At 40.1% G+C, this 26,029-nt stretch overlaps 2 protein-coding genes and 1 pseudogene across 6 annotated transcripts in view; 1 reads left to right on the plus strand and 2 right to left on the minus strand.

Moving 5' to 3' along the window:
- Positions 1 to 2,750, plus strand: part of GLT8D2 (glycosyltransferase 8 domain containing 2) — a 31,744-nt gene extending 28,994 nt beyond the window's left edge. The window contains exon 10 of the mRNA XM_019651885.1: positions 2,091 to 2,750. Within this exon, the coding sequence (XP_019507430.1) occupies positions 2,091 to 2,260 (170 nt within the window). The 3' untranslated portion in view covers positions 2,261 to 2,750. The remainder of the gene's footprint in view (positions 1 to 2,090) is intronic.
- Positions 2,751 to 2,812: 62 nt separating this feature from the next.
- On the minus strand, positions 2,813 to 24,347 carry TDG (thymine DNA glycosylase). 5 transcript variants are annotated; one of them, XM_019651881.1, is made up of 12 exons: positions 24,175 to 24,346; positions 23,150 to 23,238; positions 17,565 to 17,637; positions 13,132 to 13,274; positions 10,716 to 10,957; positions 9,594 to 9,663; positions 8,210 to 8,345; positions 7,924 to 8,006; positions 7,750 to 7,844; positions 5,796 to 5,967; positions 5,160 to 5,285; positions 2,813 to 4,749 (listed from the first exon to the last, which is right to left on the minus strand). In XM_019651881.1, exons 4-12 carry the CDS (start codon positions 13,223 to 13,225, stop codon positions 4,616 to 4,618), a joined length of 1,152 nt encoding a protein of 383 aa, XP_019507426.1. In that variant the 5' UTR covers positions 13,226 to 13,274; positions 17,565 to 17,637; positions 23,150 to 23,238; positions 24,175 to 24,346; the 3' UTR covers positions 2,813 to 4,615. The 5 variants fall into 5 exon arrangements, with proteins under 5 accessions (XP_019507426.1, XP_019507428.1, XP_019507427.1 ...); XM_019651883.1 differs by lacking the exon at positions 23,150 to 23,238; XM_019651882.1 differs by lacking the exon at positions 17,565 to 17,637.
- Positions 13,377 to 17,141, minus strand: LOC109387775 (protein CASP pseudogene; annotated as a pseudogene).
- Positions 24,348 to 26,029: the final 1,682 nt, after the last annotated feature.

The raw sequence follows: 26,029 nt of genomic DNA on the forward strand, positions 1-26,029 counted from the left end.
AATGATGGTGCCAACTTGGGCCAGTGAAGCAACATCCTCCACAACTAGACTGAAGAACAAAAGGACAGCAACTTGTCTGTTCCCCTTCCCCCAATTCCCCTTCACTGTTCCCATCCCCCCAATACCCCAATAAAAATTTAAAAAAAAATGTAGTGTAGGCACAGCTATGCGGAGCTTGGATCGATAATGTTAGAGCATGTTATGATCTTGAACAGAGACTCAGAATTACATCTTATGAAATATCTGATTTATTGACAAGTAGGAAGGCACAGGATCTTCCAAAGGGGAAAGTCCTTTTTCTTTGTAGAAAAGAACATTTTCTGTGCTGAAGGTTTTGGAATCAGCGATGGTCTGCAAAGTAAATCAACACAAGTGATCATTTGAAAAATGACTCGGTTTTACAGTGTTCTGAAAGCAGAAAGCAATGTAACACTAATGGGTATTAAGTTTGAGTCTAAACATAGAAGCTTAAGATTTTTAAAAGTTATGAAAACTATTTAGCTAAAAGCCAACGTGCAAGCCCCTACAGAGTCCTTCAGTCACGGAGCTGAGAGATGTCCTACTTAGTGGAGACATGTCACATGAAGGTGTCTCTTCCCAAATTAATATCACCTTTGTATAGATTCTTTGGAAGTCGGTAATTATTCCAATTATGATACTATAGCCTGAAACGCCGAGCTCCTCTTCCGCAACTGCCTTCACAGACATGTTTATGAATAACAGAAGACAGGTTCTTGGTGTTTGTTTTTTTTCTTATATCATATGTTAATCTAGAATAACATAATTCTAGCTATTCAACATCTCTTTACTCAATGGACTTTCAGCTATTTTTTAAAAATGTCAAATTCCCTTTCTTAGAAAGAAAATTTAACACCATAATGGATATTTTAAAAAAAGATTTACATTCACAAGTTCTTATTGTCCTTCTTGAAGAGATGTTCTAAAACTATTCTGAGCAACGGCAATATTAGGGTAAATACACAGTCTCTAAGTGATTACTTATGAGGGGGATACTATTCAAATGGAGATAGCTGTTTGTTAAAAAGTAGGTCTTACTCTTCGTCACATTTCATATGGTAAAAATCAGACCATTTAAAAGAAAATGTTGCCATATTGAGGGAAAATGTAGAAAAACAAGAGCTCCCGTAAACGCTGGGTTGGAGGGAAACTATTACAAGTTCTTTTGCGGACAATCTGGCAATCTCCTATCAAAATGTGAAAGGCACACACCCTTCAATCTAGCAATTCCACTTACAAGATTTTATCCTACAGATGTATTTGTATACTCGTGCATGCACAAGACATGCATAGAAGACTGTTCATTATAGCAGTGTTTATGCTAGTGAAGGGACACAACCTGAATGTCCTTAATAAGAAACTCCCTAAATAAAGAATCATGTATTCAGTCTATGTAGTCATTAAAAATATTTCCTTAAATCCACATGTACTACTGTGGAAAGTTTCCTAAGACAGTAATTGTAAAGGGCAAGTTACAAATACATTTTAAAATATAGAGGGCCAGCTGAGTGGTTCAGTTGGTTAAGAGCGAGCTCTGAGCAACAGGGTCACCGGTTCGATTCGTGGCCCGAGCTGAGCTGCCACTGAGCTGCCAACAGGTGGCAGGATGGCTTAGCTAAAAAAAAAAAAAAACACAAAAGAACGAACAAACAATAAAAACATATATGTGTATACAGTAATACCTTGGTTTGCGAGCCTATCGTTCCGGAAACAAACCACTCGTATTGCAAGACATTGCTTGTTTACCACATTAAAATGTATTAGAAATGTTTGCTCATATTGTGGAAGCCTCGCAAACGTTACTCGCAATCCAAGGTTTTACTGTACACACACATACATAAGATACACACATGCATATTTACATAAATACTGGTGTACAGGTAGAGTATCACTGAAAAGATTTCATGAGAAACTCTAACAATGGTTATTTTGGAGATTTAGGGTGGGTGGTAATGTCAATGCATACTCTTTGATTTAATTTTTATTTTTTTTATAATGAACCTGCATTCAATTTTTAATATAAAAATTTTATTTTCTAACAAGACTATTACTTTTCTCTAAACGCAATGAAGGCTGGAATCCAGATACCAGATATTCGGAGCATTTTCTGCAAGAAGCAAAATTACTGCACTGGAATGGAAGACACAAACCTTGGGACTTCCCCAGTGTTCACAATGACTTATGGGAAAGCTGGTTTGTTCCTGACCCTGCAGGGATCTTTAAACTCAATCACAATAGCTGATACAACTTGACATTTTAAATATTTTCTGTATAAAAATGTGGACTCGTCCATTTGTAGCCTACTATAACACCATTCTTTATGAACAGTATCATTGATACATATGATCCACAATATAAAAAACAAAAGTTACTGTGTGCATATGGTACCTTGGATCACGCAGGTATCGACTGACTGCCTTAAGCACAATGGTAATTATGGAAATCAGGATTATGTGAGTGAAATACGTTGTTGGAAAGAACAAACCCATCTGGGTTTCGGCAATCCATTTGCTTAACTCAATGACAATTATATCTAAAAACGTTTTAAATATCTAAATGTATTTTTCATATGTAGGTATTTTTTAACAGGTTGACAATCTTTTGTATTACATTTAAAACATGTCTGAAAAAATAAAAATCATAGATTTTTAATGATTTTCATTATATATATATATATATATATATATATATATATATATATATACATTCTACATGATAAATATAATAGAAGGTAAACCGATCTCAGGTTTAAAGGGGGAAAGAATAACATTCTTGCTAAAGAAAAGCCTGCAACTTAAGGATAATCATTCATAATATTTTTTTATTGTAAAAACCATCAGACTTTCAAAGGAATTTAAAATTTTTTTCAATATTACTTAATGAAAAAGTCTCATATTGTCATGTATAGGATATATCAACATTTACTAGTCATCTGTCCATATTTAATGAAAACACCATTGTTTTATGCTTGGAAAATCCTCAAACCCATTCTCTAATGAGTGTCAATCATAATTTAAAGGGTACTTTCTCCACTTAAATTAAAAAAAAAAACTCTATTGTAAGGCTACAAATTATTATATACCAAAGCAATACCTAGTTACATGCTTTACATAGTCCCATGAAAAAATAATTCAATTGTTCCTAATCCCTGATGCAAGGCACTTCAAAGCACCTGCACAAAACATCCATGTAAACAGCAGTACAGTACATGATTTAAATAACATGAATGACTTTACACAGCTTGACCTAGACTAAAAGAAAAATGAAATCCATCATAGCCACAGCTAAAAAGCATGTTAAGATTCACAACAAGGATTTGTTTCTCTTACTATAAAAAGAATAGGCCATATAACCTCTTAGGGAAAAAAACAACACCACACCTCATAAATATTTCCATATTAAAAAGCATGCTCCTTGGGTGTAAGTGATCAGGAGTGAATGCAAATGGCATGTCCGAATACCCAGCTTTACATCTGCCAGGCCTAGTAGTCTGGACTATTCATAGCACCATGGAAAATGCATTAGAAAATCAAAGGGACGTTACTTCAAATTAACCTTACCATGAGGTTTCCTTAGTCCACAGTAACAATCAGCAATGATGCAGAGAAAGGATTTTTTAAATTACAGGCTTATTAGATTTTCCCTAGTGAGAAGAATTCTGTATTACTAATATCAGTACATCTCATGTACATAAAGCACCAGTTTAAATAACATGATCAAACACCTCCAGCACCTTGTTGCTCAGCCTGAAAATTCATTTCTCAACACTTGCCACGTTATATCCTTAAAGCCAAGGAGGATAAAATTTGAAGGGTGATGCTAAGACAGAAATTCAGTTCCTTCCCTATAAAATGTATGTCTCTCAAGTAAGACAGATGAAGTAAAATTGAAAAGGTCTACTGCATTCTCTGGATCCTACCATTCTGGCAGAACCGTTTCTGCCTATTAGAGGATTAACACGCAGGGGCCAAAGCCTGGGCTCGGTGCCCTGTCAGGTAAGGCCATGGGAGTCTCCCTGCTGCATAGTCACACTCCACATCTGTACAGCTAAGCAACTTTCGGAAATGCTCACCATTGCGAAAGCAGGGGTCTGGGTATGAATATGACTCAGGAAGCCCAGCAAACGCCACTAAAAACTACCAAGTGAGGCTCCACTGAGGCTTAATTTCACATATGAAAACCAACACATGTGCCTCTTTACCAGTAATTCTAATTATTAGCATGCCCTTCTTAGGCAAAAAAGGGACAATGGTGGATCTAAGTTTATGCAGTTAATAATCACGTATAAATATTCAGACTGTCACATTTTAAAATTACAGATTAAAAGTGACTCTCAAAAGAAAATCAATTTCTTCATCAATGAAAGAGCGTTTATAAAATGCTGGAATGGCAGTTAATTCGAATACAAAAACACATATACAAGAAAACCCTCCTTTTTCCTTCTAAACTACTTATAATAGGTTTATACAGTTGATTCTACCACACAACTGTATTATGATTATGTCACCAGAGTAAAACACTAAGAAAATTCTTGGGTTAGCAAACTGACAACTGCATTAAAACTGCAGCATTGGAGCAGAGCTGAGAAGCACGGTTCCTACGCGTGGTTTCCTTGCATCTGTTCTTGCGTCCCACAAAGATTATTAAAGGAAGGAATCTGGTCTGTAAATGACTGGCTCATCCACGGCCCATTTGGAACATCACCGAAAGTTGCGTTTCCACTGTCAGCTGCTGCGGGGAAAAGGATGTTAGTTTATTCTGTTTAGAAGTTTTAAATCATCAAATTAGGAGATTTCAGCTGTCCGGTGAAGGAGAACTGTCATTGAAATAGTTAAGCAAGCCTTCTTTATTATAAGTTTCTGTTTGATTTTCAGATATAGGACTGAAAAATCTTCATTTGTTATTTGGGGAGGAAAACGCCACTAGGATGACTTATTAGTGTCATGGACTTAAAGAAAATGAGCTTTGAACGTTTGTGTAGCTAAACATTCAATAACCATCAAATTTTCTCTGTAAGTCACTAAATAAATTCTTATATTACTATTCCCATTTTTCAATAATATACTTAAAAAAATTTTTTTTTGCCAATCCTGACCAAACCAAGTCTTTGAAAGGAACAAACATGGGGAAGGAGGACATACTCAGCCCATTTGAGGAGAAGCTGCAAGGTTCACTATTGCACAGATTTTCACCATAAGCCCCGCCATATGCTGCTTCGTAACCCGGATCATATTTTTCTTCCTTAACAGCCATCTTCTTTGCATCCTCTGTGACGAAGGTAAAAGGGATTTAAAACTGATTTTGTACAACAATTTTAAAAACAGCGCTATACAGAAATCAGGACAAAGAAATCTTTTTCTCGAATGTTCACATATACTAAGATACATCTTTTGCTATAATCTTTTTTTATTTTTTTTATTAAATTATTTTTTATTATGAAATACACATTTTTTAGAATTAGTTTCAGCTGTATTGCTATAATCTTTTAAACTATTTGTAACATATACTAAATTAACTCATATACTAAATTAACATATACTAAATTAAAAGCCTGTAAGATTTAATTTTAGGTGAGCTACTATGTTTCTTATATCCTCAACATCTGTAGTAGATGGATGACCTTGGTAAAAGGATATTTTAACAGTGAACTAGTATCCATTATCAGAGCACTCTGGCTAGAAATATAATTGTTTTTCTCCTGCTTTTAAATCCACAACATACCTTCTGCAATGTATATATACATGAAATAAATACAAGGATCGATAACGGTGACACACCTTGGGCAAGCTGTAGGTCAAATGTATATTGCACCTCTTGAATGTCTGCGTTTCGTTCAATGCCTTTCAATTGATCTCTTAAGTCTTTCAGCTTAATGTAGTAATGAACTTTGTCCTGGGCTCGAGGAAACTGAGCACATCTTGCACTGGATGATGGCATGACATAGCAGAGCTAGAATCATAAAATTTTATAGTTATAGAAATAGCCATTGAATCCACTCATATTGAGATTAGAAAACTAATCTTTCTTTGGGTTAATAACTTGATACTTGCCATATGTGCAAAATAAAGTAGTTGTGTTTGAGTTCAAATTTGTAATATCTACTTATTACACAGTCAATAAATAAAAAAACAACGAGGCTCCCCCACCCACAATGTTCATCTATCAATTAATAGTTTTTTCTTCTTAATAGTAAATATATGGTTCACAATTCCAAAGGTAGAAAAGGGCAAAAAGTTTACAATGAAAAGTCTTCCCTCCCAATTCTGTCTCTATCCACCTAGTTCTCTTTCCCAAGGGCAAAGTTTTCCGGAAGTATTCCATAAATATACAATCATACATGTCTGAAACCTGTATTCTCCCTCATCCCTTCAAAAACACACATAAATGGTGACATGCTCTACTCCCTGTCCTGCAACTTGCTTTTGAGATAATTCTGTATCAGACACTATATCAGAGTAAAAAGAGCTTCCTTTTTTCTAACTGTGTAGTACTTTTCATATTTATTTAACCAGAGCATCTAGGTTGTTTCTGATCTCTTCATATTGCAAGCTGAAGTGAAAAGCCTTGTACATATTCAATTTAGAACAGGTGTGAGTGTATTTGTTGGATAAATTCCTAGACATTTTGGATGACAAACTGTCTTTCACAGAGCATAACAAAATATATAACAATGTATCTCTTATACATTTAAGAGTGAGACTATAAATTTTAAAACATAAATGCACTTACAGCTCATTATAAGAGCTAGAACTACCTATTGTGACATGATTCAAGTTCACTCATTATTGCACTACTGCAATCACATATCTGAGAGATGTACCAGAGCCTCATCTGGCATTGAACGGACAATAATTCAGTACTCACAGGAAGTAGCGAACTCACCTGTACAATTTTACCTAAGTAGAGAAGGGTAGGCCTCAATTTAAAGAAAGACTAGTGCTACAACCCACTTCATCAATCTCATATTTATAAGACGTTAAAAACAGAAGAAATTTAAAAAGGGGAAGTTCAAATGTATGTAGGTGGTAGAAACTTTATTCTGAGGTCTCTGTAAACACCTGTCTGCACACTGGCTTCTCCATCATTTAAAGCGCTATCTATAGCACATGGGTCTGTGCGTGTGTGTTGTTTTCTTAAAAAGCTGTAAATAAAAATTAAAACTGTATTTAGGAAGCAAAATTTGAACCAAACGTCTGCAGAAGCTTTGCAAACGTCTGCAAAAATGACCGTTTGAAAACCACTGTGGTATTTCATGATGCCATAAGACAACAGCACCAAGTGCCAGTCAGGTTGGCTGGATGTGTCTACAACTGCGCAGTGCTATTTATATGGTTCTAAAATGAAGGTGGACTCATATATGTAAATGGCGCAAATAGCAATTTTACTAAACAGGATGTCTATATTGACATGTTTGTTTCACAACTGAACGAGGGTTAACTCACTTGAATTTGATAGAATATTCCATTAAATATGTTTTGAATGTAGCTCCTCTCAATATTTTAGCCAAATAACATAACATCAAATGTTTCTTTTCCTAATAAAACTGTAACAGTATCTGAGTTAATTTGCAACTATTAGTTCAAGTTGATATATATAGATTTTACTCAACAAAATACAGTGTGTGTTTTTTCATGGAATACATTACAATGTATAGAACAGATAAAAAAGGGAAACTAGGTACAATAAAAATTCATATTTAGGTGATTTACAAATGTAATTTTAAGGACTTACAGTTTCTGTGTCTGGGATCTTATGGGGTTGAAGTCCAAATTCTAAGTTCTTAACCCTTACTCCAAAAACTTCTTTACTAAAAATTTCATAAATACCTAAAATGAAATACAAACACATTTACATTGCCCATAAAGTTAGCAAAGAAAAAAGATAAAATTTAAAAGTAAATCTTACATTTTCCATTAAACACTGCTATTCGTGGCTGATATTTCTGTAATTTTTGCACTAGAATACGTCCTCCTTCACGAAATTCTTTACTAAAATTGAATTAAAAAGTAGTCAAAATATAAGTATGGCAATATTTATAATATGCTAGATTCAGAGAACTTTCAAAAAAAGACCAATTCATATACTATTTGTTAGGCTCAGCTTGAACTAGATACATATGATGTTCTTAGAGTGCATGAGGCACCAGAGTGGCTAACGTTCCAACCTTTAAAAATAAATGTTCTATAATTACCTGGAAAGATCCTTGCTGCCTGGTGTGGTCCTTTCCACCATGTTGGTAAATCCAATACCGTACTTCCCTGGTAAAGTGTGATCATCCATATGGTTCAGCTGGACCTCACTCAGTCCTGACATAAACAGACACTTCCCTGTGAAAAAGAGAGTTTGGTTTATTTCTGTAGAAGGTCAAAGGTTTGTGCCCTGTGGACTGATGTGGTAGTCTCCACTGTATTCTTGAAATTAAAAAACCAACAAAAAAAAGATTATCACATAGGTCAAATATCATGTCGAGCAATTACTATATGCTAGGTATTAAGCTAAGCCCTTTGCATGGGTTATCTCAACCAATCATTATAATTATCTTATGAGATATTACTATTATCTCATCTCCTTTTCACAGGGGGTTAAGGTAAACAAATGCCTGTCAAGAATACACAGTCAGTGTAGGAAACTTTAAAACTGTTTGTTTTCCTTTCTAATAATTGGTGCTACCACCGCCTGCCCCGAATACCTCAAACAGATAAACACACACCAATAGACTCAGAACATTGAAACGCTTTGACAGTGGAGAAAATGTAAAGCTCAAACTTCTCTAGAAAAAAGTTGTTTAAATAATGGAGACAGTTATGTTATTAGTTCCCAAAGCACATTACTCTCATTTGCCCTAAAAGTTTTTAATGTTACTTTAATAATCAATTAGTATTTCCCAAAGGCCTACTGAGTGCCTTGTTAGGCAAGACCACTGATATACAGGACAATACAACAGTAGTTACGCTTGGTTTGAAAGCTCACTCTTCAAGTTTGAGGGTCTTTAATACTATTTTCTGCTAGATACAACATATCTGTAGAGAATGTCTCCAATCACAGCATTTCTTTTTTTTTTCTTCCTCCTTCTATTCTTTTTTCTTTCTTTTGCTCTTTTTATTTTATTATTTATTTTCTTTCTTTTTTTTTTTTTTTTGCTTCTTAATCACAGCTTTCTTAACTACTACAACTTGACTGTCAATGATCAAGACATTTCATTTCATCTCTCCTTGGAAATAATCAGCAGAAATCTGGAAAGGTCAGTATTCTGTCTGCACTGGCACAACCATGTACTGTTATTGTTACTATGTCTGTAGATAACAACTAAAAAAAAAAAATTCCTTAAAAAAACGTAGTTAAACTCATTTGAAACAATTCAAATGAAAGAGAAATACTCCTTTTCATAAACCAAAATGTTAACAGTGACATATCATTTCAAACCTTTTATTTTTGTGTACACAGAAAACATTTATGTATGTTTACACATATACAATCTCTCCTATTAAAAACACAACTCGGTTTAAGAAAAACCCAGGCTATTAACAAAGATATCTAGTTTAAAAGTAAAATAATAAGAAAAAGTAACCACTTACAGAAATGGTTTCCAGGTCCAGGGTAATGATGCCCTTTGTAAGCAGCCATTAGTCCTGGGTTGATGCCAATCTACAAGAAATGTTTATACATTTTAGTTTTGAAAAGTAAGGTTTAATTAGCCTTAGGACTTCTATGGAGGAGTGGTGGACAAAACTGAATTTATGAAAATAAAAATTTATGGGCCGGCCGAGTGGCTCAGTTGGTTAAGAGCTCGCTCAAGAGTGCGAGCTCTGAGCAACAGGGTCGCCGGTTCGATTCCTGGCCCGAGCTGAGCTGCTGCTGAGCTGCCAACAGGTGGCAGGATGGCTCAGCTAAAAAATAAATAAATAAAATAAAATAAGCATTTAATCCCACATCATAAACAATATCATTTATCAATTACCTACTCTTGATCCAAACAAAGTATTCCATTTTGAGGAAAGAAATTTCCTTTATATTAGAAGTATTGCTGTGTTTTTAAAAACCAGTTTTCATCTCCCTAGGCTCCCACCCCCACCCAACTGGGGTGGAAAGAAAGGTCCTGAAGCAATCAGTCAATCTGAGCCCAAGTCCAGCCACAAGTCTGCTTCTTAACTTCAACAAACAGCTTACTCCACATCATCTATAGTTGTTGGCATACTGATGTTCCTAAAGTTATAGCCAAAAATCAAAGTTCAAAATCAGTGTTGTCATTTATGGAGAACTCACAGGTGTCATGCAATCTAAGTGATTCACTTGGATTATTTTATTTAATTGCAACCCTATGAGGGAGGTACTATTATCACCCTTAATTCACCAATAAGATTAAGGTTTGTCCAGGGTCATACCCACAGAGTAGGATTGGAAACCAGACAGCCCCACGCTGGAGCCCACCCTCTTAAACCCTCCCGTATAATTCAACCTCATGAAGGTGACAGCATTTACTACCAAAAGGATTCTTAGAAATGGTTCTTTTAGGCAAAATTATTTGCAAGGATAAAGGTTAAGTTAAACCACCAATGCTATTTATAAAACCAAATGAGGACAAAAATCCTTACAATCTACTTTGTGAGGAGTGAAAAGGATAACTATTGCATTATTTTGTACACCTGAAACTAATAATAATTAAAATAAATTAAATTAAAATTTAAAAAAATCCTTACAATCACTATGTCCAGATTGAAGGTCAAAATGTCTGGGAGAGTCTTGGTCAGAAGTTCAGCTTCAGAAACACCATTAAAACGGTCAACTTTTCTTTTCACTTTAAAGTTGTCGGTAATTTTTTCTTGCTTTTCTTTTGATTTTGTGGACCTGGCAGATTTTTTGGCCTCAGCAGGTTTTTTGGGTTCCACTGGTTTTTTGGGTTCTGTTTTTCTGGGTTTTCTTTTCCTCCCTTTTGGAGTCTCTGAAACACAATGATTTCCAGAATGTAGATGCAGAAACTTTAGACATCTTTCCCAGAAGTCATCCTATCAACACCGTTTTTACCTTTCTCTTCTATTTCGGAACATCTGCAGTAACTTCCCCTGGTTTCACCCTAGAACAGGGTTCATGTGGCCCCACCCCCCACCCTCCTTTCTTCCCCTGGCTGTTCTTGGGACAAAACGTCCATAATAATCATAGATTGATTTTCCACACAATGTTACCTGGCATCTTGGCCTCCTCACGGATACAGCGTATCTATGTACTATGTATAGGAATTCCAAATGCAAATACATAAATAGTTGAGTAAACAACTGAAAGAATACGTAGGTAGAAAAACAAGGAGGAAGGGAAATATTTTAACTCAATTTCCCCCAAATTCTGAGCAGTAGAAAGCCTCAAATGGCCTGTGGACTTGTTTGAGAGATTCTGATTATATAGTCTGTTCCACACACAGCCAAAGAGGTGAATTTCGAGGTGTTGGGGATGAAATCTCTGGCTTGGCAATATTTTCTTTTCTTTTTTTTTTTGACCACAAGAATGACAAATACATTTAAATCTCAGTCCTGGGAAATGGTCTATACACAGCTTTCTAGGGAAGAAGAGAAATACCATCTGTGTTCTGACAGCACTGCACCTTGACTTGTTTTCAGAAGTTGGTGGGACTGCTGGGTGTAGAATATTTTTTCAAAAGTCAAGACTAGGGATCTGATCTCGGGACCTAAAGCAAAGTTTCTCAATCTCAGCACCACTATCTCAGGCTGAATAATTTTTGGTTGTGGGGGCCTGTCCTGCACATTATGGAATGTTTAGCATACTATATTTAACAGCTACCCACTAGGTGCCAGTAGTACCCTGTCATTCATGACAATCAAAGGTGTCTCCAGACAATCACAAATGTCCCGTGACCCCTGGTCAAGAACCAGTGACCTAAAGTACCCAACAGGAAGCCTTGGTTTTCTAATCCTTAGTTCTTTAACATCCCTCTTATCATTTCTTGTGTTTTCCCAACCCAGCCTCCTGTCCTCCCCCCTTTTTCTACCTGACACTGCTTTAGCCACTCCCTGTGCCAAGGGACCCACATCCATTGGCTTGTAGCTGGGGAGTCCTAGTGCTTCCTGCCCAGAAAAATAGGAGTCAAGGTCCGGGGTATCTCCAATGCAGTGCAGTCAGATGTGTTCCTGGAATCACAGACTGGAACTCGGAGCACATTTCTCATACAGTACTGCTACACTGGAGAAAATCATTACTTTCTCTCCTCCACCCCAATCCCCAAATCTAGTCTCTTCTCTTCTAATTCTCTATCATGGTGAATGGTACCTCCCTCATTCAATTGCCTGGGAGTTACTTCCATATTCCTCTTTCTCCCTCACTCCCCACATGAAATCCACTTATATGGCCAGGTAATTCTATCTCCTGAGTAGTTCCTGTCTTTTTCCACTCTTCAGGTCCTCCTCATTTCTTCCCTGGATTATTCACAGTCTCTAATCTCCTCTTTGCCTCTAAGTTCTGCTTGCTCTCTACCATCCAATCTATGCTCTGTAAAAATTCCAGACTGATAGTTTAAAATACCATTATATTTAAGTCACTCTCTGCTTACATTCTCTCAGCAGCTCTCCACTGCCTTTGGGACAGGATATACATTCTTTAGGTTAAAGAAGCCTCAACTGTCCCCATCCAGCCTCACCTCTCACCATTTCTGTGCTGTCCCCAGGCTAGAGTGACAGAGAATCACTGCTTTGGTGCATGCTGCTCGCGCGGTCTGGAATTTTGCTCATCCCGTTCTTCATGGGGATGAAGTCGCCTCACCTCTGAACTTCAGAGCCCTGGGAAGCTGCCTCTGGGCCTCCGTCCGAGTTAGGTGCCAACCCCATGAGCTCTCACAGCATCCTATGCCCCCTTCACCGCTTTGTGTGCCGAGGCGTAATGTATCTTAACTTATTATTTTCCCCTACTAGATTATGAGACATTCCAAGGCAGGATCCGTGTTCTTTTAGTCCCCCAAATCTATCATAGTGCTTGGCTCCTATTAAGTACTTTAAAATGCATTAAAATTTTTAACACTAAAATGGAGCTAAAATTTATCATTAAACCCTTCCTTAAATAAATTGGCTAATCCGAATAGCTAATTTTCTATCCTGTCCTGATGAAAACTACCTTTTACAGGTTCCTGAGCAGGAGCTGGGTCTGGAACTTCCGCTGGCGTTTGCTGTTCGTTCGTAACTTCCATATTAGGAGCTTCAGCCATCATTTGTTGAAATGGAAATGTGCAAAAAGCTTGAGCCTGCTCAAGTGAACAGCTGAAAGGACAATTAAATATTAAGACATGAGGGTAAAATTACCCGAAAGCAAGTTTAAACCACCAGCTATAAAAAAATCTTCAGGATGCAAATATTCTGAAATCAGATTTTACTATTTATTTAGAGTTGATAATATTATAGGTGAGAAGAGAGGAGGGAGATATAGTCTCATATGTACACAGTCACCCAAACTTTACTGAGAGCCTACTAACCAAACACTAATTAATTCTCTCACACAGTTTAATGACAAGATGTGTCATCAATCAAGCTTACCAGTCCTGTCAAGTCAGCCTGTACTTTCTCTGAAATGAGATCATGGGAATTTTCTAGTAGAGAGACTGGAAAGGCCCACCACACAGGGTCAAAGTGTCATTTGTGTTCCGACTTCAGTATTTAGTCTTCTTGTCACAAAGATTCTCTCCAACCTAACTTTTCCCTCCAGCCTGACCAAACCCCCCCCACCCACCCGCCCCGCCAGCTTTAATGAGATATAACTGACACAAAAAACACTGTGTAAGTTTAAGGAGTACAACGTGTTGATTTGGTACACTTACATACTGCAAAGTGATTACTGCCCTAGTTTTAGCTAACACCTCCATCAAGTCACATAATTATCGTTTCCTTTTTGTGGTGAGGCCATTTAAGATCAGCTCTCTTAGCAACCTTCAAGTACGTAATGCAGTATTGTCAGCTATAATCACCACACTGTACATTAGTCCCCAGAACTTAATCTTTTTTTTTTTTTTTGTGGCTGCAACTATGTGTTTATTCAAAATGTGCAAAGCTGAATATGCAAATCTAACTTGGGAAGGTCTGCCGGTGGCCCCAAGGTGGCCATGCTAGGATGTTCTGCTTGGCCAAGAAGCACCTTGGCTTCAGACCATCCTTGGGTCTGATGAGCCTAGGGCATGAGTGGCTACTGGAGACGCCTTCTCACCTAGAAGCCAGAATACCTTGCTAAGGAAGAAAGCAAAAATCATGGTGGATCTTGGAGCAGAAAGGGGGTGACAGAAACTATCCCACCCTCTGGGGCTTCTTGGGGTGGGGTGTTGTGTGACAAAGTCAGGCTGGGGGGCTGGACTCAAAGCCTGTTGGCCTGCAAGGAAGGGCCCTCTACCTGTTGGTGGGGGGTGTGGTTCCTAGGGGAGCCCTAAGGGATCCCAGAGCCTGGCATAGAGAGGCCCAGGGGATCCCAACTGTGGGAACTCAATGTCGCAGCATCTCCGCCACCAGGGCTAGTGGTCAGGCTGTGGGCAGGGCCCAGGTTGAGTCAACAGCCTGAGATGGAGCTGAGGGGCCCTTTTGGCTCACCTGGCTGGGCCTTGGGGACTTTTTGGACCTAGGATGCCTGATGTGGCTGAGATATTCTTTTAAGGGGGCCCAAGGGGAGCGGGGATCTCTGGCACTACAGGGCAAGGGCAGTTTCTATGGGAGATTCTCCAGGGAAGCCCAAGTCATTAGAAGCAACCAAATAAGCAGGGGTGGGGACTGCAGCCATCACTGTTGTGTGGGAGAGGACTTGGAATGTCACTGCCACAAGTCACCGGCTGCTGCCCCGTTGTCATTCTCATGGAACTTGTGCAGGTGATCGGCAAACTTCTTGGCGCAGAAGGTGGCACAGTCCCTCTCCACACTCTCGCTCCATGCCAGCTTGTAGAGCACCAGGAAGACCAGGCAATGCAGGAACAGTGTGTAGAAGAAGCCAATGGTACGTGCCATCTTGTTGGAGAGAACCAGCCGTCCCATGCTGAGTGTAGCCTTGTCCCAAGGGCTCAGGCTCAGGTACTTCCGCTGCCGCTCCCGCTTGCTGAAGGAGGAGAAGGGGTCCAGGCGCTCCTCGTACTGGGACGAGTACCGCAGCTCTGTGTCATCACTGCTACTGCCCCGGCCAGGGTAGTTCTGCAGAAATTTGATCTTTTCGAAGAGCTTGATATTGTCAGCACGCAGACTGTCCAGTTCGCTCTGCAGGGCGTGGATGGTGTGCTGGGCCATGCGGTTCTCAGCCTCTAGCTCCTGGTTCCGGGCCCGGAAGCGCTCCCTCTGGCTGGAGATGATGGAGAGCAGAGAGTCTACCTGGCCCTCGGGGAGGCTGCCACTGGCTGGTGCTGAGGGTCCATAGAACAGGGCAGTGGCCTCCTTGATGGGCTCCGGGATGTTCTCAAGGCCGTGCTCGGCTGCACCCTCGGCATCAGGCCGCTGGATGGACTGGATGGTGCTGAGGTCCTGCTCCAGGCAGGCGATCAGCTCCCTCTGCTCAGCCACTGTGGCCATGGCCTCGGTAACGTGGATCTGCAGCTCTGCACAGCGCCCACTCAGGTCACTGTTGGAGATGCGCAGGGCAGCGTTCTCGGACTGCAGTGAGCGGTTCTTCTCCAGCAGCAGAACCTCCAGGGGCTTGGATGCATCCTGTGTCCCAGCTCCCTCGGATGGTGCAAACTCCATGGATTTCAGAATATTTAGTTCTTTCTTCACCTCTTCATAGTCAGCCTGTCCTTTGAGTTTTTCTTCCAGTTGTTTGAGTGTGCTGTCCTTGGCACTGAGCTGCTGCTCGAGCTGGGAGATCTGGCTGGCCGAGTTCTCCCGCAGCTTGGTGAGGCTGGCCTGCAGTCTCTGCACGTCCTCCACCAGCTGGGCGATCTCCCGCTCTTTGGTGGCCAACTCAACTTCCAGGCTGGAGCGGGTCAGCACCTCTGTGGCCTGCTCCACGTCTGGCGCCTTCTGGATCTGCGAGGCCAGCTGGAGAGAGTGGTTGGCTGATGAGAGCTGCTCCCTCAAGGTCTCCGCCTCTCTCTGAGCTACCTCTGTCCTCTGGTTTGCTCTTTCAAGGTCCGTCATGATGATTTCAATCTCGTCGGCCTTGGCAGTAATTTCTTCATCATATTTGGTTTTCAGGTCAAATAATTCTGTTCGCGTTTTTTCCAGGGCTGTTTGCAGAGTCTGAACTTTATGTTCCGCTTCCTCCAGCTTTGAGGTGGTAGACATCTGTGTCTCTTGCAGCTTCCTCTCCTTTTCTGCAAAATCATTTTGTAACTTTTGTTCCTTTTCGAGAGCTATGGTCTCGGCTTGGTTCTTCAGAGTCTGTTCATATTCTCGGATTTTCTCTTTAAGTGCTTTTATCGTAACCTCTTGATTTTTCACTTCAGCAAATTCCTTGTTGTATTCTTCGAGCGTTTCCCTAAGTTTCTGGTTCTCTGTTTCAATGTCGTGCATGCGCTGCACTTTGAGCTGGAGCTGCTGCCCGAGGTCCAGGGCCGCTACGGGATCTGGGACATCAATCAATCTTTTGTAGACATTCAAGAAGGCTGCCTCGGCCTCTTTGCTTCTTTTACTCAGTGCATCAATCTCCCCTTGGAAGCTCTTCAGCAGTGGCGCTACCTGCTTGCGCAAATCCTCTGGAGTGTTCTTCTTGAACTCTCGGCTCTGGTCGATGAGCCGCTTTCGAGACTGCTCGCTTTCATCTTGCCGATTCGCCAATACTGTTGCGGTGGCATCGAGTTCCCTCTGCAGCTGCTGTAAATCAAAGCGCTTCCAATACTGAAACATCGACCCCACACTGGCCGCCATCTTGCGACGTATTGAGACGGAGCGAGAGGCTGATAGAGAGGGGGCTGGAGTTCCGGAGCCGCCAAGAGGCAGCAGGCGGGCGGCGCCAAAACCCGGCCTGGAGCCGGCCGCCGCCGCCGCCACCGAGGACGCGGACTCCTCCGCACGGCGCCGGCGCAGCCGTGGCGAGCCCGAGCCGGAGCCGGAGCCGGAGTCAAGCCCGAGGGCGCGGAGGCCGCCGCCGGGCCTGACGCGCGCTGCCGAACTTGTTAATCTTGTAACTGGAAATTTGTACCCGTTGACCAACATCTCCCCATTCCCACCCCTCCCCCAATATAATTTACGGTTCTCCTTCGGTTTATTTGCCTGTTCAGTTATTTATTCATTGGATCTGTTTTTTAATCGTTGCTGGGTTTTTACCTTTTTGCCACTGAGGACAAGACGTGGGTAGTTTGTAAATGTCTGAATTTATGGGGAAAAAAAACACTCTAAACTTCTCTTCTGAACATGATTTAAACTTTGCCCAGAGTATTCTGTGCAATGTAAGGGACATAAGCCTTTACAGAAAACAATCTCCAAAAGGTATTTCTGATGACCATAAACCACAATCATCTCAAGTTGTTGCCACCAGCACAAAGCTAGGGAAGTAAATACATTTTATGAAAATGAAGTTACAGCTAATGCCAAATAATCCCATTAAATATGCAGTAGGGGAAAAAACACACTAGGAAATAAAGTAGTAAGTACCGTTTACTATTTGGAGATTAAAGTCGTCTTTTCTGTGGCAAGATACTCTACTTACTAGTTTTCTTTCTCGGAGCTGTGTGGATAAAGAAGACAGGGAGCTCAGAAAGCAGAGATTAAAACGACAAACTAGTAATACACTTCAAACAGGTCAACTTTATAACCTGTCAGTCATATCTTAATAAAATAACTTTTTAAAAAGGCATTTTTAAATGGCTCCTGGAAAAGTGTAAATGGCTGCTGAGACAGGCACAAGGAAACAGATTATCTATCCATGGTGGCTGGGCTGGAATGTTAGATTCTCCAAGAAAAACAGGGGCCAATCCCCTTCTTTATCCAATTGGCAAGCCACTGGAGAGGCATTTAATCTTTAAGGGTAAGCTAATTTTTAAAAAGTTTAAGAGTTAGTGAGAAAGATATTAAATTATTATCTTAAGAATTTTATTTAAATATTCTGTTCTCAAATTATATTAAAAAAGATGATACGATGATTCAGTAAACAACATGAGAAAATATTATGCAGCCCCTAAAAATTAAGTGTATTGATATTCTGCAAATGCACAGAAAATGTTTCATGTATATTTTAAAGTGGAAAAGAATACAAGATAGTATTGCAAACTAAAGGAAAATACATAGACAAGGACTTGAAGATAAAATGTAAAAATGAAGACAAGTGAGGTGTTTAAATCATGCCCAAAGTAAAACATCATCTTTTTTCATACTTTTAATACTATTTATAGCTCTTTTCAATAAAATGTCAAAATATTGGTTGTTCAATGTTTATGATTTAAATATTTTAATGAGAAGTTGGATATGTCTAGGTAACTGGAAATTCTAGTAAAATGAATTGTAACTTCTGGTTGTGGCCAGTGTCCATTTTCTGAGATGCTAACAGCTGGAATATATAAAAGTAAAGACATGTGGTCACAATAAATTGAGTGGCCAAAAGAATGCACGAGGTCTGTTCTTAGTCTGTCACGCTGTCAAGAAGGCAGCCTGCAGCCTTCCGCTCTCAGAGTTTCACTGTTGTGTCCCATTTTGAGCACTTCACAAAAATTCAAACTTAAAATACACAATTTAGGGAGACATCATTCACATTACAATAGGCGTCTGAACTTTAAAAAATAAATTTCCAAAATGTGGCTCCTTTAGCATAGTTAGGGGTCGTTAGGCATCTTCAGAAATTCTGGGGCTCAGAATGTGAAAATTAGTATTTTTGAAATCAGTTGACTGAAGTGAAAAATAATGCAGCAAAAATCTGGAGTTTTATTGAGAGCTATACATCAATTTTGCAAGAAATCTAGAAATGTACTATAATATGTGTTCTTAGTCTTCTAAAAATGATCTCTGGCACTTTACGTAAGTTAAATTAAAACAGAAATAAAAAAATAAAGGTAAAGAAAATAGAATGTGTAAGTTCTGAGCTAATATGCCATCTTTGAATATTAAATTTAGCCTGATTATCTTAACAGCTTCCTAACAGCCAGAACAAAAGAAAAGAGGGTGGATTACAACATTCTTAATTACTTGGCTGAAAAAAGCATTCCAACTGTACAAAAACCTTCGTGAATTTGAAGCCTAGGAAACTAAGAAGTTCTGGATAATTTAATTTCCTTTTATCTAATAATAGTTAAATTTGTACACAGCGTAATCTCTTTCAACCTTAATGTGAAAATATTTCTTACATACATTTGTTGTATTTATATATGGTAAATGCTACTTCACAATTCAGAATTCTTCAATGTTTATGAACAATAATTGTCTCTGTATGAGGAAGAGCAACTGAAGAGCACTTATTCAAGTCATTCGTCCTCTCAGGACCTGCGTTCCTTCATTATGAAAATGAGGGGTGAGATTCGGTGACTTCTACATATAAAGAGATTGTGTAGGAAATAGGGCCAAATGTGTCCAGACTCTGGACACGCCCCAAAGTTTTTATTTTCTGTAACTCCCTGATATCAAACTTACAAGTATGAATGATTTTATTTTCCCTTGTTCATTTTCTTCGCTATCATTTGTTCCCACAACTGTTCTGTGCTACCTCTCCTTTTCCTGCCGTTAACCCCTTCCTCTCTCCTAGTATCCATTTGCACCCCCCGTCTCTTTTTTTTTTATTAAATTATTTTTTATTATGAAATACACATTTTTTTAGAATTAGTGTCAGCTGTACAACACAGTGCAATAGTTATACTTTTTACCCCTCGAAGTGACAATCCCCCTCCCCCAATCCGCTGCCCCATTTCCCCCCAATATCATACATATCTATCACAAATCCCTTGACTCCACTCCCACACTATACTCCACGTCCCATGACTATATATATACACATACATATATATATATATATACACACACATATATATTTATATTCAATTATAGTTGACATACAATATTATACATCAGCTTCAGGTGTACAGTGCAGTGATCAAGCCTCTTCCCCATCCATGATGCAAGACATGTGACCACCTGACACCCTTCTCCTCATCAGACAACTGCTTCTCCAAATCCGCCATTTTCCTTCTGGCAACAAACCACGGCGGCAGCGGCGGCCTGCACCCCCTTCTCTTGAGTAACAGTGCTCAAAGGATTGGTCTTTATAATTGTCTGAAATTGATAAACTTTGTATTTCCCTGATATTTCCAACAGTCTTTCTCAAAACGTACACGTGTGTGTACATGCACGCGCGCACACACACACACACTGAGGAGTCCAATTAATTCAGATTTTAAAACTTAACTCCTTAAGGTTTTCTGTAAAATGAACAACTCCAACTTCTTTAATCTGCAATTATTTTCCACTATTTTAAAGTTTTAAATTGCTCTTTCTCAATATATTTGTCTTAGTCCATTCGAGCTGCTATAACAAAACACAATAGATTGAATAGCTAAGGCCCAGCAAATATTTACTTCTCATAGTTTTGGAGGTTGCAAAATCCACGTTCAAAGCGCCAGCAGATTGAGTGTCTGGTGAGGGCCCGCTCCCTGGTTTACAGCGGGTCACCTTCTTGCTGTCTTCTCACTCAGAAGGGGTGAGGGTTATCTCAGGGGCCTCTTTCCTTGGGGCACTGATCCCACTTAGTAGGGCTCTGCCCTCATGTCCTAATCGCTTCAAAAAGGCGCCCCTCCAAATACCACCACATTGGGGGTTAGGTTTCAACATATGAATTCCGGAAGGACACAAACGTTTAATCTATAAAAACATTTTATTATCTGTCATTTAAACAAGCATGTACAACACTGAATACTTACAAAAATAACAATCAATGCTAAATAATCCAAATGCTCAACTAAAAAGGACTAGTTATATAAACTACAATGGAATACCATCATAACTATTTAAAGACTACACTCAGTATTGCTAAGTGGAAGTGTGTGTATTAACCAGGCATTACTGGGTACTTACTGTGCACAGTCTACTAGAAACTATAAATACAGATTTAGAATAAGCCAAGGTCCCCAGTTCATTTAACTAACTTCCTACAGTATGATACCAGGCTTCCCCACTATTTGGTCATTTTTTGGTGCTCAGAAGGAAACAGGATAAAAATACTCCAGATATAGCCTCATCACCCTGAAACTGAGCAGGACTCTCTAAGTTCCTCATTCTAGAGAGTATCACGGAACCCATGACACTGCTTTACTGGCACCCATTACTGTTTCCTCATACTGAGTTCACCATCAATGAAAAGTGCCCTTTTATCGCCTTCCCCTCATCTCACTGATTTGATTTTTCCACACCTAAGTACAGGACTGTGCCTCTTTTGGTAAAAGATGATTCACCATTCCAGACTGTTGGGTTTATCTGGATTCTGGTTCAAACTATCAATTCGACAAACACCTCCCAGAGTTAAGTCGCTGACAGATTTTGTCAGCATTTCATTAGTACCTTGAAGTGCTTTTGTTTTTTTAAGAAAACGAAGTTGGGGTAGAACTAAATGGCACATCAGTAATAGACCTCTCTTCAGCCTGCCCTTGACTCAGTAGTAAACCAGTTTGGATTTCACCTAATTAGACTGCCATCAGTCCATCTTCAGCTTGCGCTACCTACCCCCCTGCCCCCAAACACACACACACACACACACACACACACACACACACACACAGTGATGTGGCACAGCTGTTAGGGAGGCAGGCTTTGAAACCACACTGCCTGGGTTCAAATTTCAGCTCTGCCATTCACTAGCTCTGCAGGCGAGTTCCTTAACCTCGTTATGTCCCCGCTCCCCATTCGTAAAATGGGAAGTCGCCCCTCATTCATTGGTTATGAGGATTAAACTAGTTACCACATGTAAAACACTTGAAACAGTGCATGGTATATAGTAAATTTGCTGTAACAATAAAGACAGCAGGAGGTGATTAAATATTTTAGGTACCTCCTATCCTCCTCCTCCTGATGCTGTCTAGACTAGTATTATTATCTAAAAGGCAATGAACCTAGCTTGGTTGGTCTTGCTTTTTTCTGAACTTACGCTGTAGACTAGTGCTCACTAGTTCCTTTTAAATATGCTCAATAACCACTGAGAAGTAAACATTTTGTTGAGGATCAAAGTTAATAAATTACAGGACACATTCCACCTTTGGAAGAAATAGGAACTCATCTGTTTATTTTCAGGCTTCAGAGCCCCTCTCCTGTTGTCTACAAGTTCTTAAAAGACTGCTGTAATCTGGCCTCTCACTTGAAATCCAAGGCCAGGAAATATGATTTGTCAGAGCAGCTGAAAGTTCTCTTAACTGCCCTTACTGATCTTGAGTATAAAGTCTCTTACAGATATTCATTCTGCCATTTCTAGTCTACCATCATTTTGCTTAACATAGGAGATGAAAAGTCAAAATCAGAACTAAGTGCTTATGTTTTCTGTCACCATTTAATACCATGCCAGTAAACTAGGCAGAAAACCCAAACCATTCTTGTCTTTCTCACTGTCCACCTGTAACTAAAAATGTTATTCTTGGTGTCACGCACATTTCTCAATTGCCTGATCTCATTTGAGGGTTAATCTTTCCTGTCTGTAGTCTCAGTGATCCATGACACACTTTTCCAGTCATTTCTGATCTGGCATTCTACTTCCACCTTTGGTGAATGTCCTTTTCATGTTTGATCCCATTAGAAGCATACCGGTCTTCATCTTCCTTTTTCCTCTCTGGTTAGGCTGTGTTTGCTATGACTCTTAAACTATGTTTTCTTTTTTTTAGTCTATATCCATGGAATTTTTTTCTTTTGAATTTTTTGAAACTAATCTTCCAAAATAAAAAGCAAATTCATTATTACCCAGCATTCCGTTCCATTCCTTGATTAGTACAAAGTAAGGGTGACAGAGAACCACTTTCTCAGGATTATCTGGGGCCTGTCATTTCGGAATCCCCAAGGATAAACTCCTTGCAGTATTAACGCAGAATTCTCCGTATTTCCTGAGGTTCAAGTTTTGCAAGTCAAAATAAAAAATGATCAGTAACCCTATGGATGAAGTGAATACAGAATATAAGTCGGACAGTTTTGAGCTAAATATTGTACCAGAGACATAGTACTTTGCTGTATAAGACACTGAATAAGGTCTTATAACATGTAATTCATTTGATGGTAGGCTTTACCTAGGTTTCAATTCTGATCTGAAGTAAGATCACAAAGATGAGAGTGATTTCCACAAGTTGTGGTGAAGTCTTCTATTTGTGAAGTTTTTCTGGGAAAAAAGTGAAGTGCTTTATTTTAGGATTTGATCCACAGAGTCAATCTAAAGTCCCCACTTTATCTACATGAATCTCCTTTCCTTAACTCTAAGACTATTTTGGAGTCTCCCTTCCACATGACACTGATTCACAGCATGTCAGAACTGGATTCCAGAGATGCCCTATTTTACAGACATGAACAGGCCCAGAGAACTTGCCTAACTAACTTCAGAGCCCACTAATTACTGAGAGTCAGGATAATCTTCATAGGTCTAATAGTCTTTTATTCCAATGTAAATCGTTACTTTTGAAAAAAGGCCCTGTTATCATATCTGATTCTTTTTCATTTCGTTTTCTGCCAGTTCAAATGTCAAAATCTGTTGCAAAACCTTCTCTCCACGCATCTAACACTCCCCAAAGGACGATTCTTAAGTTCATTCCCAAGACTACTAGAAGACAGTTTTAGATGATTTCTTGGGAGTGTTATTCACGGTCTAAGAATTCAAGAGCTCTAGTAAGACAATGTTACCTACCCTGTGGCCCTTCACAGTGCTTTTAGAAAACCTTTGCGGGAGGGAAGCCACAGCAAATCGACTAACTCTAAAATGAAAACTCTTGGAAGGATACGTGATACTCCCATCTTTACAGCTCTTTGCATAATGACGGGTGAAGGGAAATGTAACCAAGAATGGCAACCAGAAATATTAACAGGAGACTGCCGGTTGCCTACTAAATGCCGGAAAAGACTGAACATGGGCCCCAGATGCCTGAGTCGCCGCGCCTGTGCAGCCCTGGCGAGGAGTGGTCAGAGCCTGCGGGCAGTGCGCAAGCGCAGCCCCGGCCTTTGTACTCGGGCAGCGACACTCAGAGACCCCTGCGTGCGTGCGCGCCCCCGTCAGCCCCGCCGCGAGGGGCGCGGGGGGGGGGGCAGCGCCCCGCCCCGGCCTTACCTGCCCGCGTTTTCCGCATCCATTCCCTGGTGCCGCTCACGCGAACGGCCACCTGCCAGGCCAGTGAGCGACTGGTCGCTGTAGTATCCCGGCGTCTGTACAGCGGTACGACAATAACCAGAGACTTGGACACGATTGCTTGGCAGAACTGGGACAGCGGCTAACGCTCAAGCTCCTCCCCCAAGGTTCTAGTTCTCCCGCCCCCCTCCCCCCACCATCGCAAACCCCACTTTTGCGCGGGGCTTCCGTTTGCTGAGAGCCAAATCCCACGACTTGTGGGAGTCAGGTGATGCAGGGCAGCCCAATCACGTTTGCTCCCCTGTCATTGCGCCTGCAGTGCTCCGCTTGGCCTTTCGGGAAGGGTGGAGGACAAAAAAGGTGGGAGGGGGAGCGCTCCGCTGACGTAAACTTTAGTTCGCCCCGCTCTTCAGTGTTGGGCGGATGGTAGGTGAATGGGTGATGGCCTCTGGGGGCGCTGTGTAGGGTGGGCGATCATGCTTACCAATGAAGATTATCCAGGCACTTCCACCCAAAATTTGATCCTGGTTAAAAACTTTTGCATTAATTATCAGGCGTGATGTGGAGGAAAGAAGAGACGATGGCATCAGAAAACCTGGGAGTCAAGGCCACGGTGTCATCTTGGGCCTCAGTTTCCTAATCTGTAAATTGAGATGATTGTAAAACTCTTTGTAAAATGTAAACCATTTACATAAACCATTGTGTGCTTTACTTTGGATGTGTAAAAATGTTAACGTTTGAAGTCTATGATAGTAGATGCCATTCAGGCATCACGTTTTCGTTATAATCTTAAAGACACCCTCCCCTCCCCCCCAGTGGCTCTTACAGCTAGTTTTTGTTTCATTAGTTCTTAAGTTGTCATTGGTGTTTGTACAAGGACTTCATTAAATAACTCTTAACGAAGATAAGTTTTCTCTTTCTCTAGTTTGCATGATGAAAACATGGCTACCGTATTAGTTAACTTTTCCCTAGGTAAGCCGTGGTAACAGATGACTCCAAATCTCAGTGGCTTACAGCAACAAAGATTTATTTCTCACTAATATATTGTAATATGTGAACTGGGAGATGGCTGTGGCTCTTGGCTTCATGTGTCTTCATTCTGGTTTCCAGGAAAGAGCTTTCATGACAAATACAGAATGATTAATTTGTATTCTATCAATTGTTTAAAACTTTTAATATTTTCAAACTTTTCAGAACTTTTACAAATACTGTGTCCCTTAGTAGGCACTACTGAGAATCTGATTCATGGTAGGTGTGTGTAAACCCTGAATTTGTTTGTTTGTTTTGTTTTGTAATGCAAGTACCTAACTTAAGCTTTGATTGTGGACACATTCATCTCAAAGAGGCATCTACTTCGTAGACTGGCTTTCTAGAATAAACGCATTGCCAGACACTTGACCAGATGAAGAACCATGCGCTTTCCCCAACTGAGGTTCCTTTGTTTTAGAGGTCTTGGTTGATTTTAATAACTGACCACTTGGGCTTCTTGTTTGCTTCTTTTCCTGATAGTTCAACTCCCACACTTATGTTTTAAATTCACTACTGAAGAGTGAATCCATGAAACCCTATGCCCCCACCCCCGACCTCTCTGCAGTGTGGTTCCAGGTATGCTGTGTAATTTCCAGGTCTTGTAAGTATAATAAACCTGTATGTTTTCAGTCTCCTGATGGTTATTGCTGAAGGGTGTCTTGCAATCGTAAGACCCTAAGGGCTGGTTCAGCCACAACATTGGCTATTGGTAGGCTGAGACTGATACAAAACAGTAGGTAGTCATTGAATATTTGCTGAATTAATGAATGAACAACAGCCCATCCTCTCTCTCTCTCTCTCTCTCTCT

Source organism: Hipposideros armiger, unplaced genomic scaffold (genome assembly GCF_001890085.2).
Source record: "Hipposideros armiger isolate ML-2016 unplaced genomic scaffold, ASM189008v1 scaffold_168, whole genome shotgun sequence".
Classification (NCBI taxonomy): domain Eukaryota; kingdom Metazoa; phylum Chordata; class Mammalia; order Chiroptera; family Hipposideridae; genus Hipposideros; species Hipposideros armiger.

Excerpts from the sequence above, each read along its gene's own strand:
- TDG (XM_019651879.1), bottom strand. The coding sequence starts at position 24,197 with ATGGATGCGGAAAACGCGGGCAG. Across the intron at positions 5,968-7,749 it reads AGATCCCAGACACAGAAACT|CTCTGCTATGTCATGCCATC; the intron begins GTAAGTCCTTAA and ends TTATGATTCTAG. Across the intron at positions 5,286-5,795 it reads TGACCTACAGCTTGCCCAAG|AGGATGCAAAGAAGATGGCT; the intron begins GTGTGTCACCGT and ends CCTTCGTCACAG.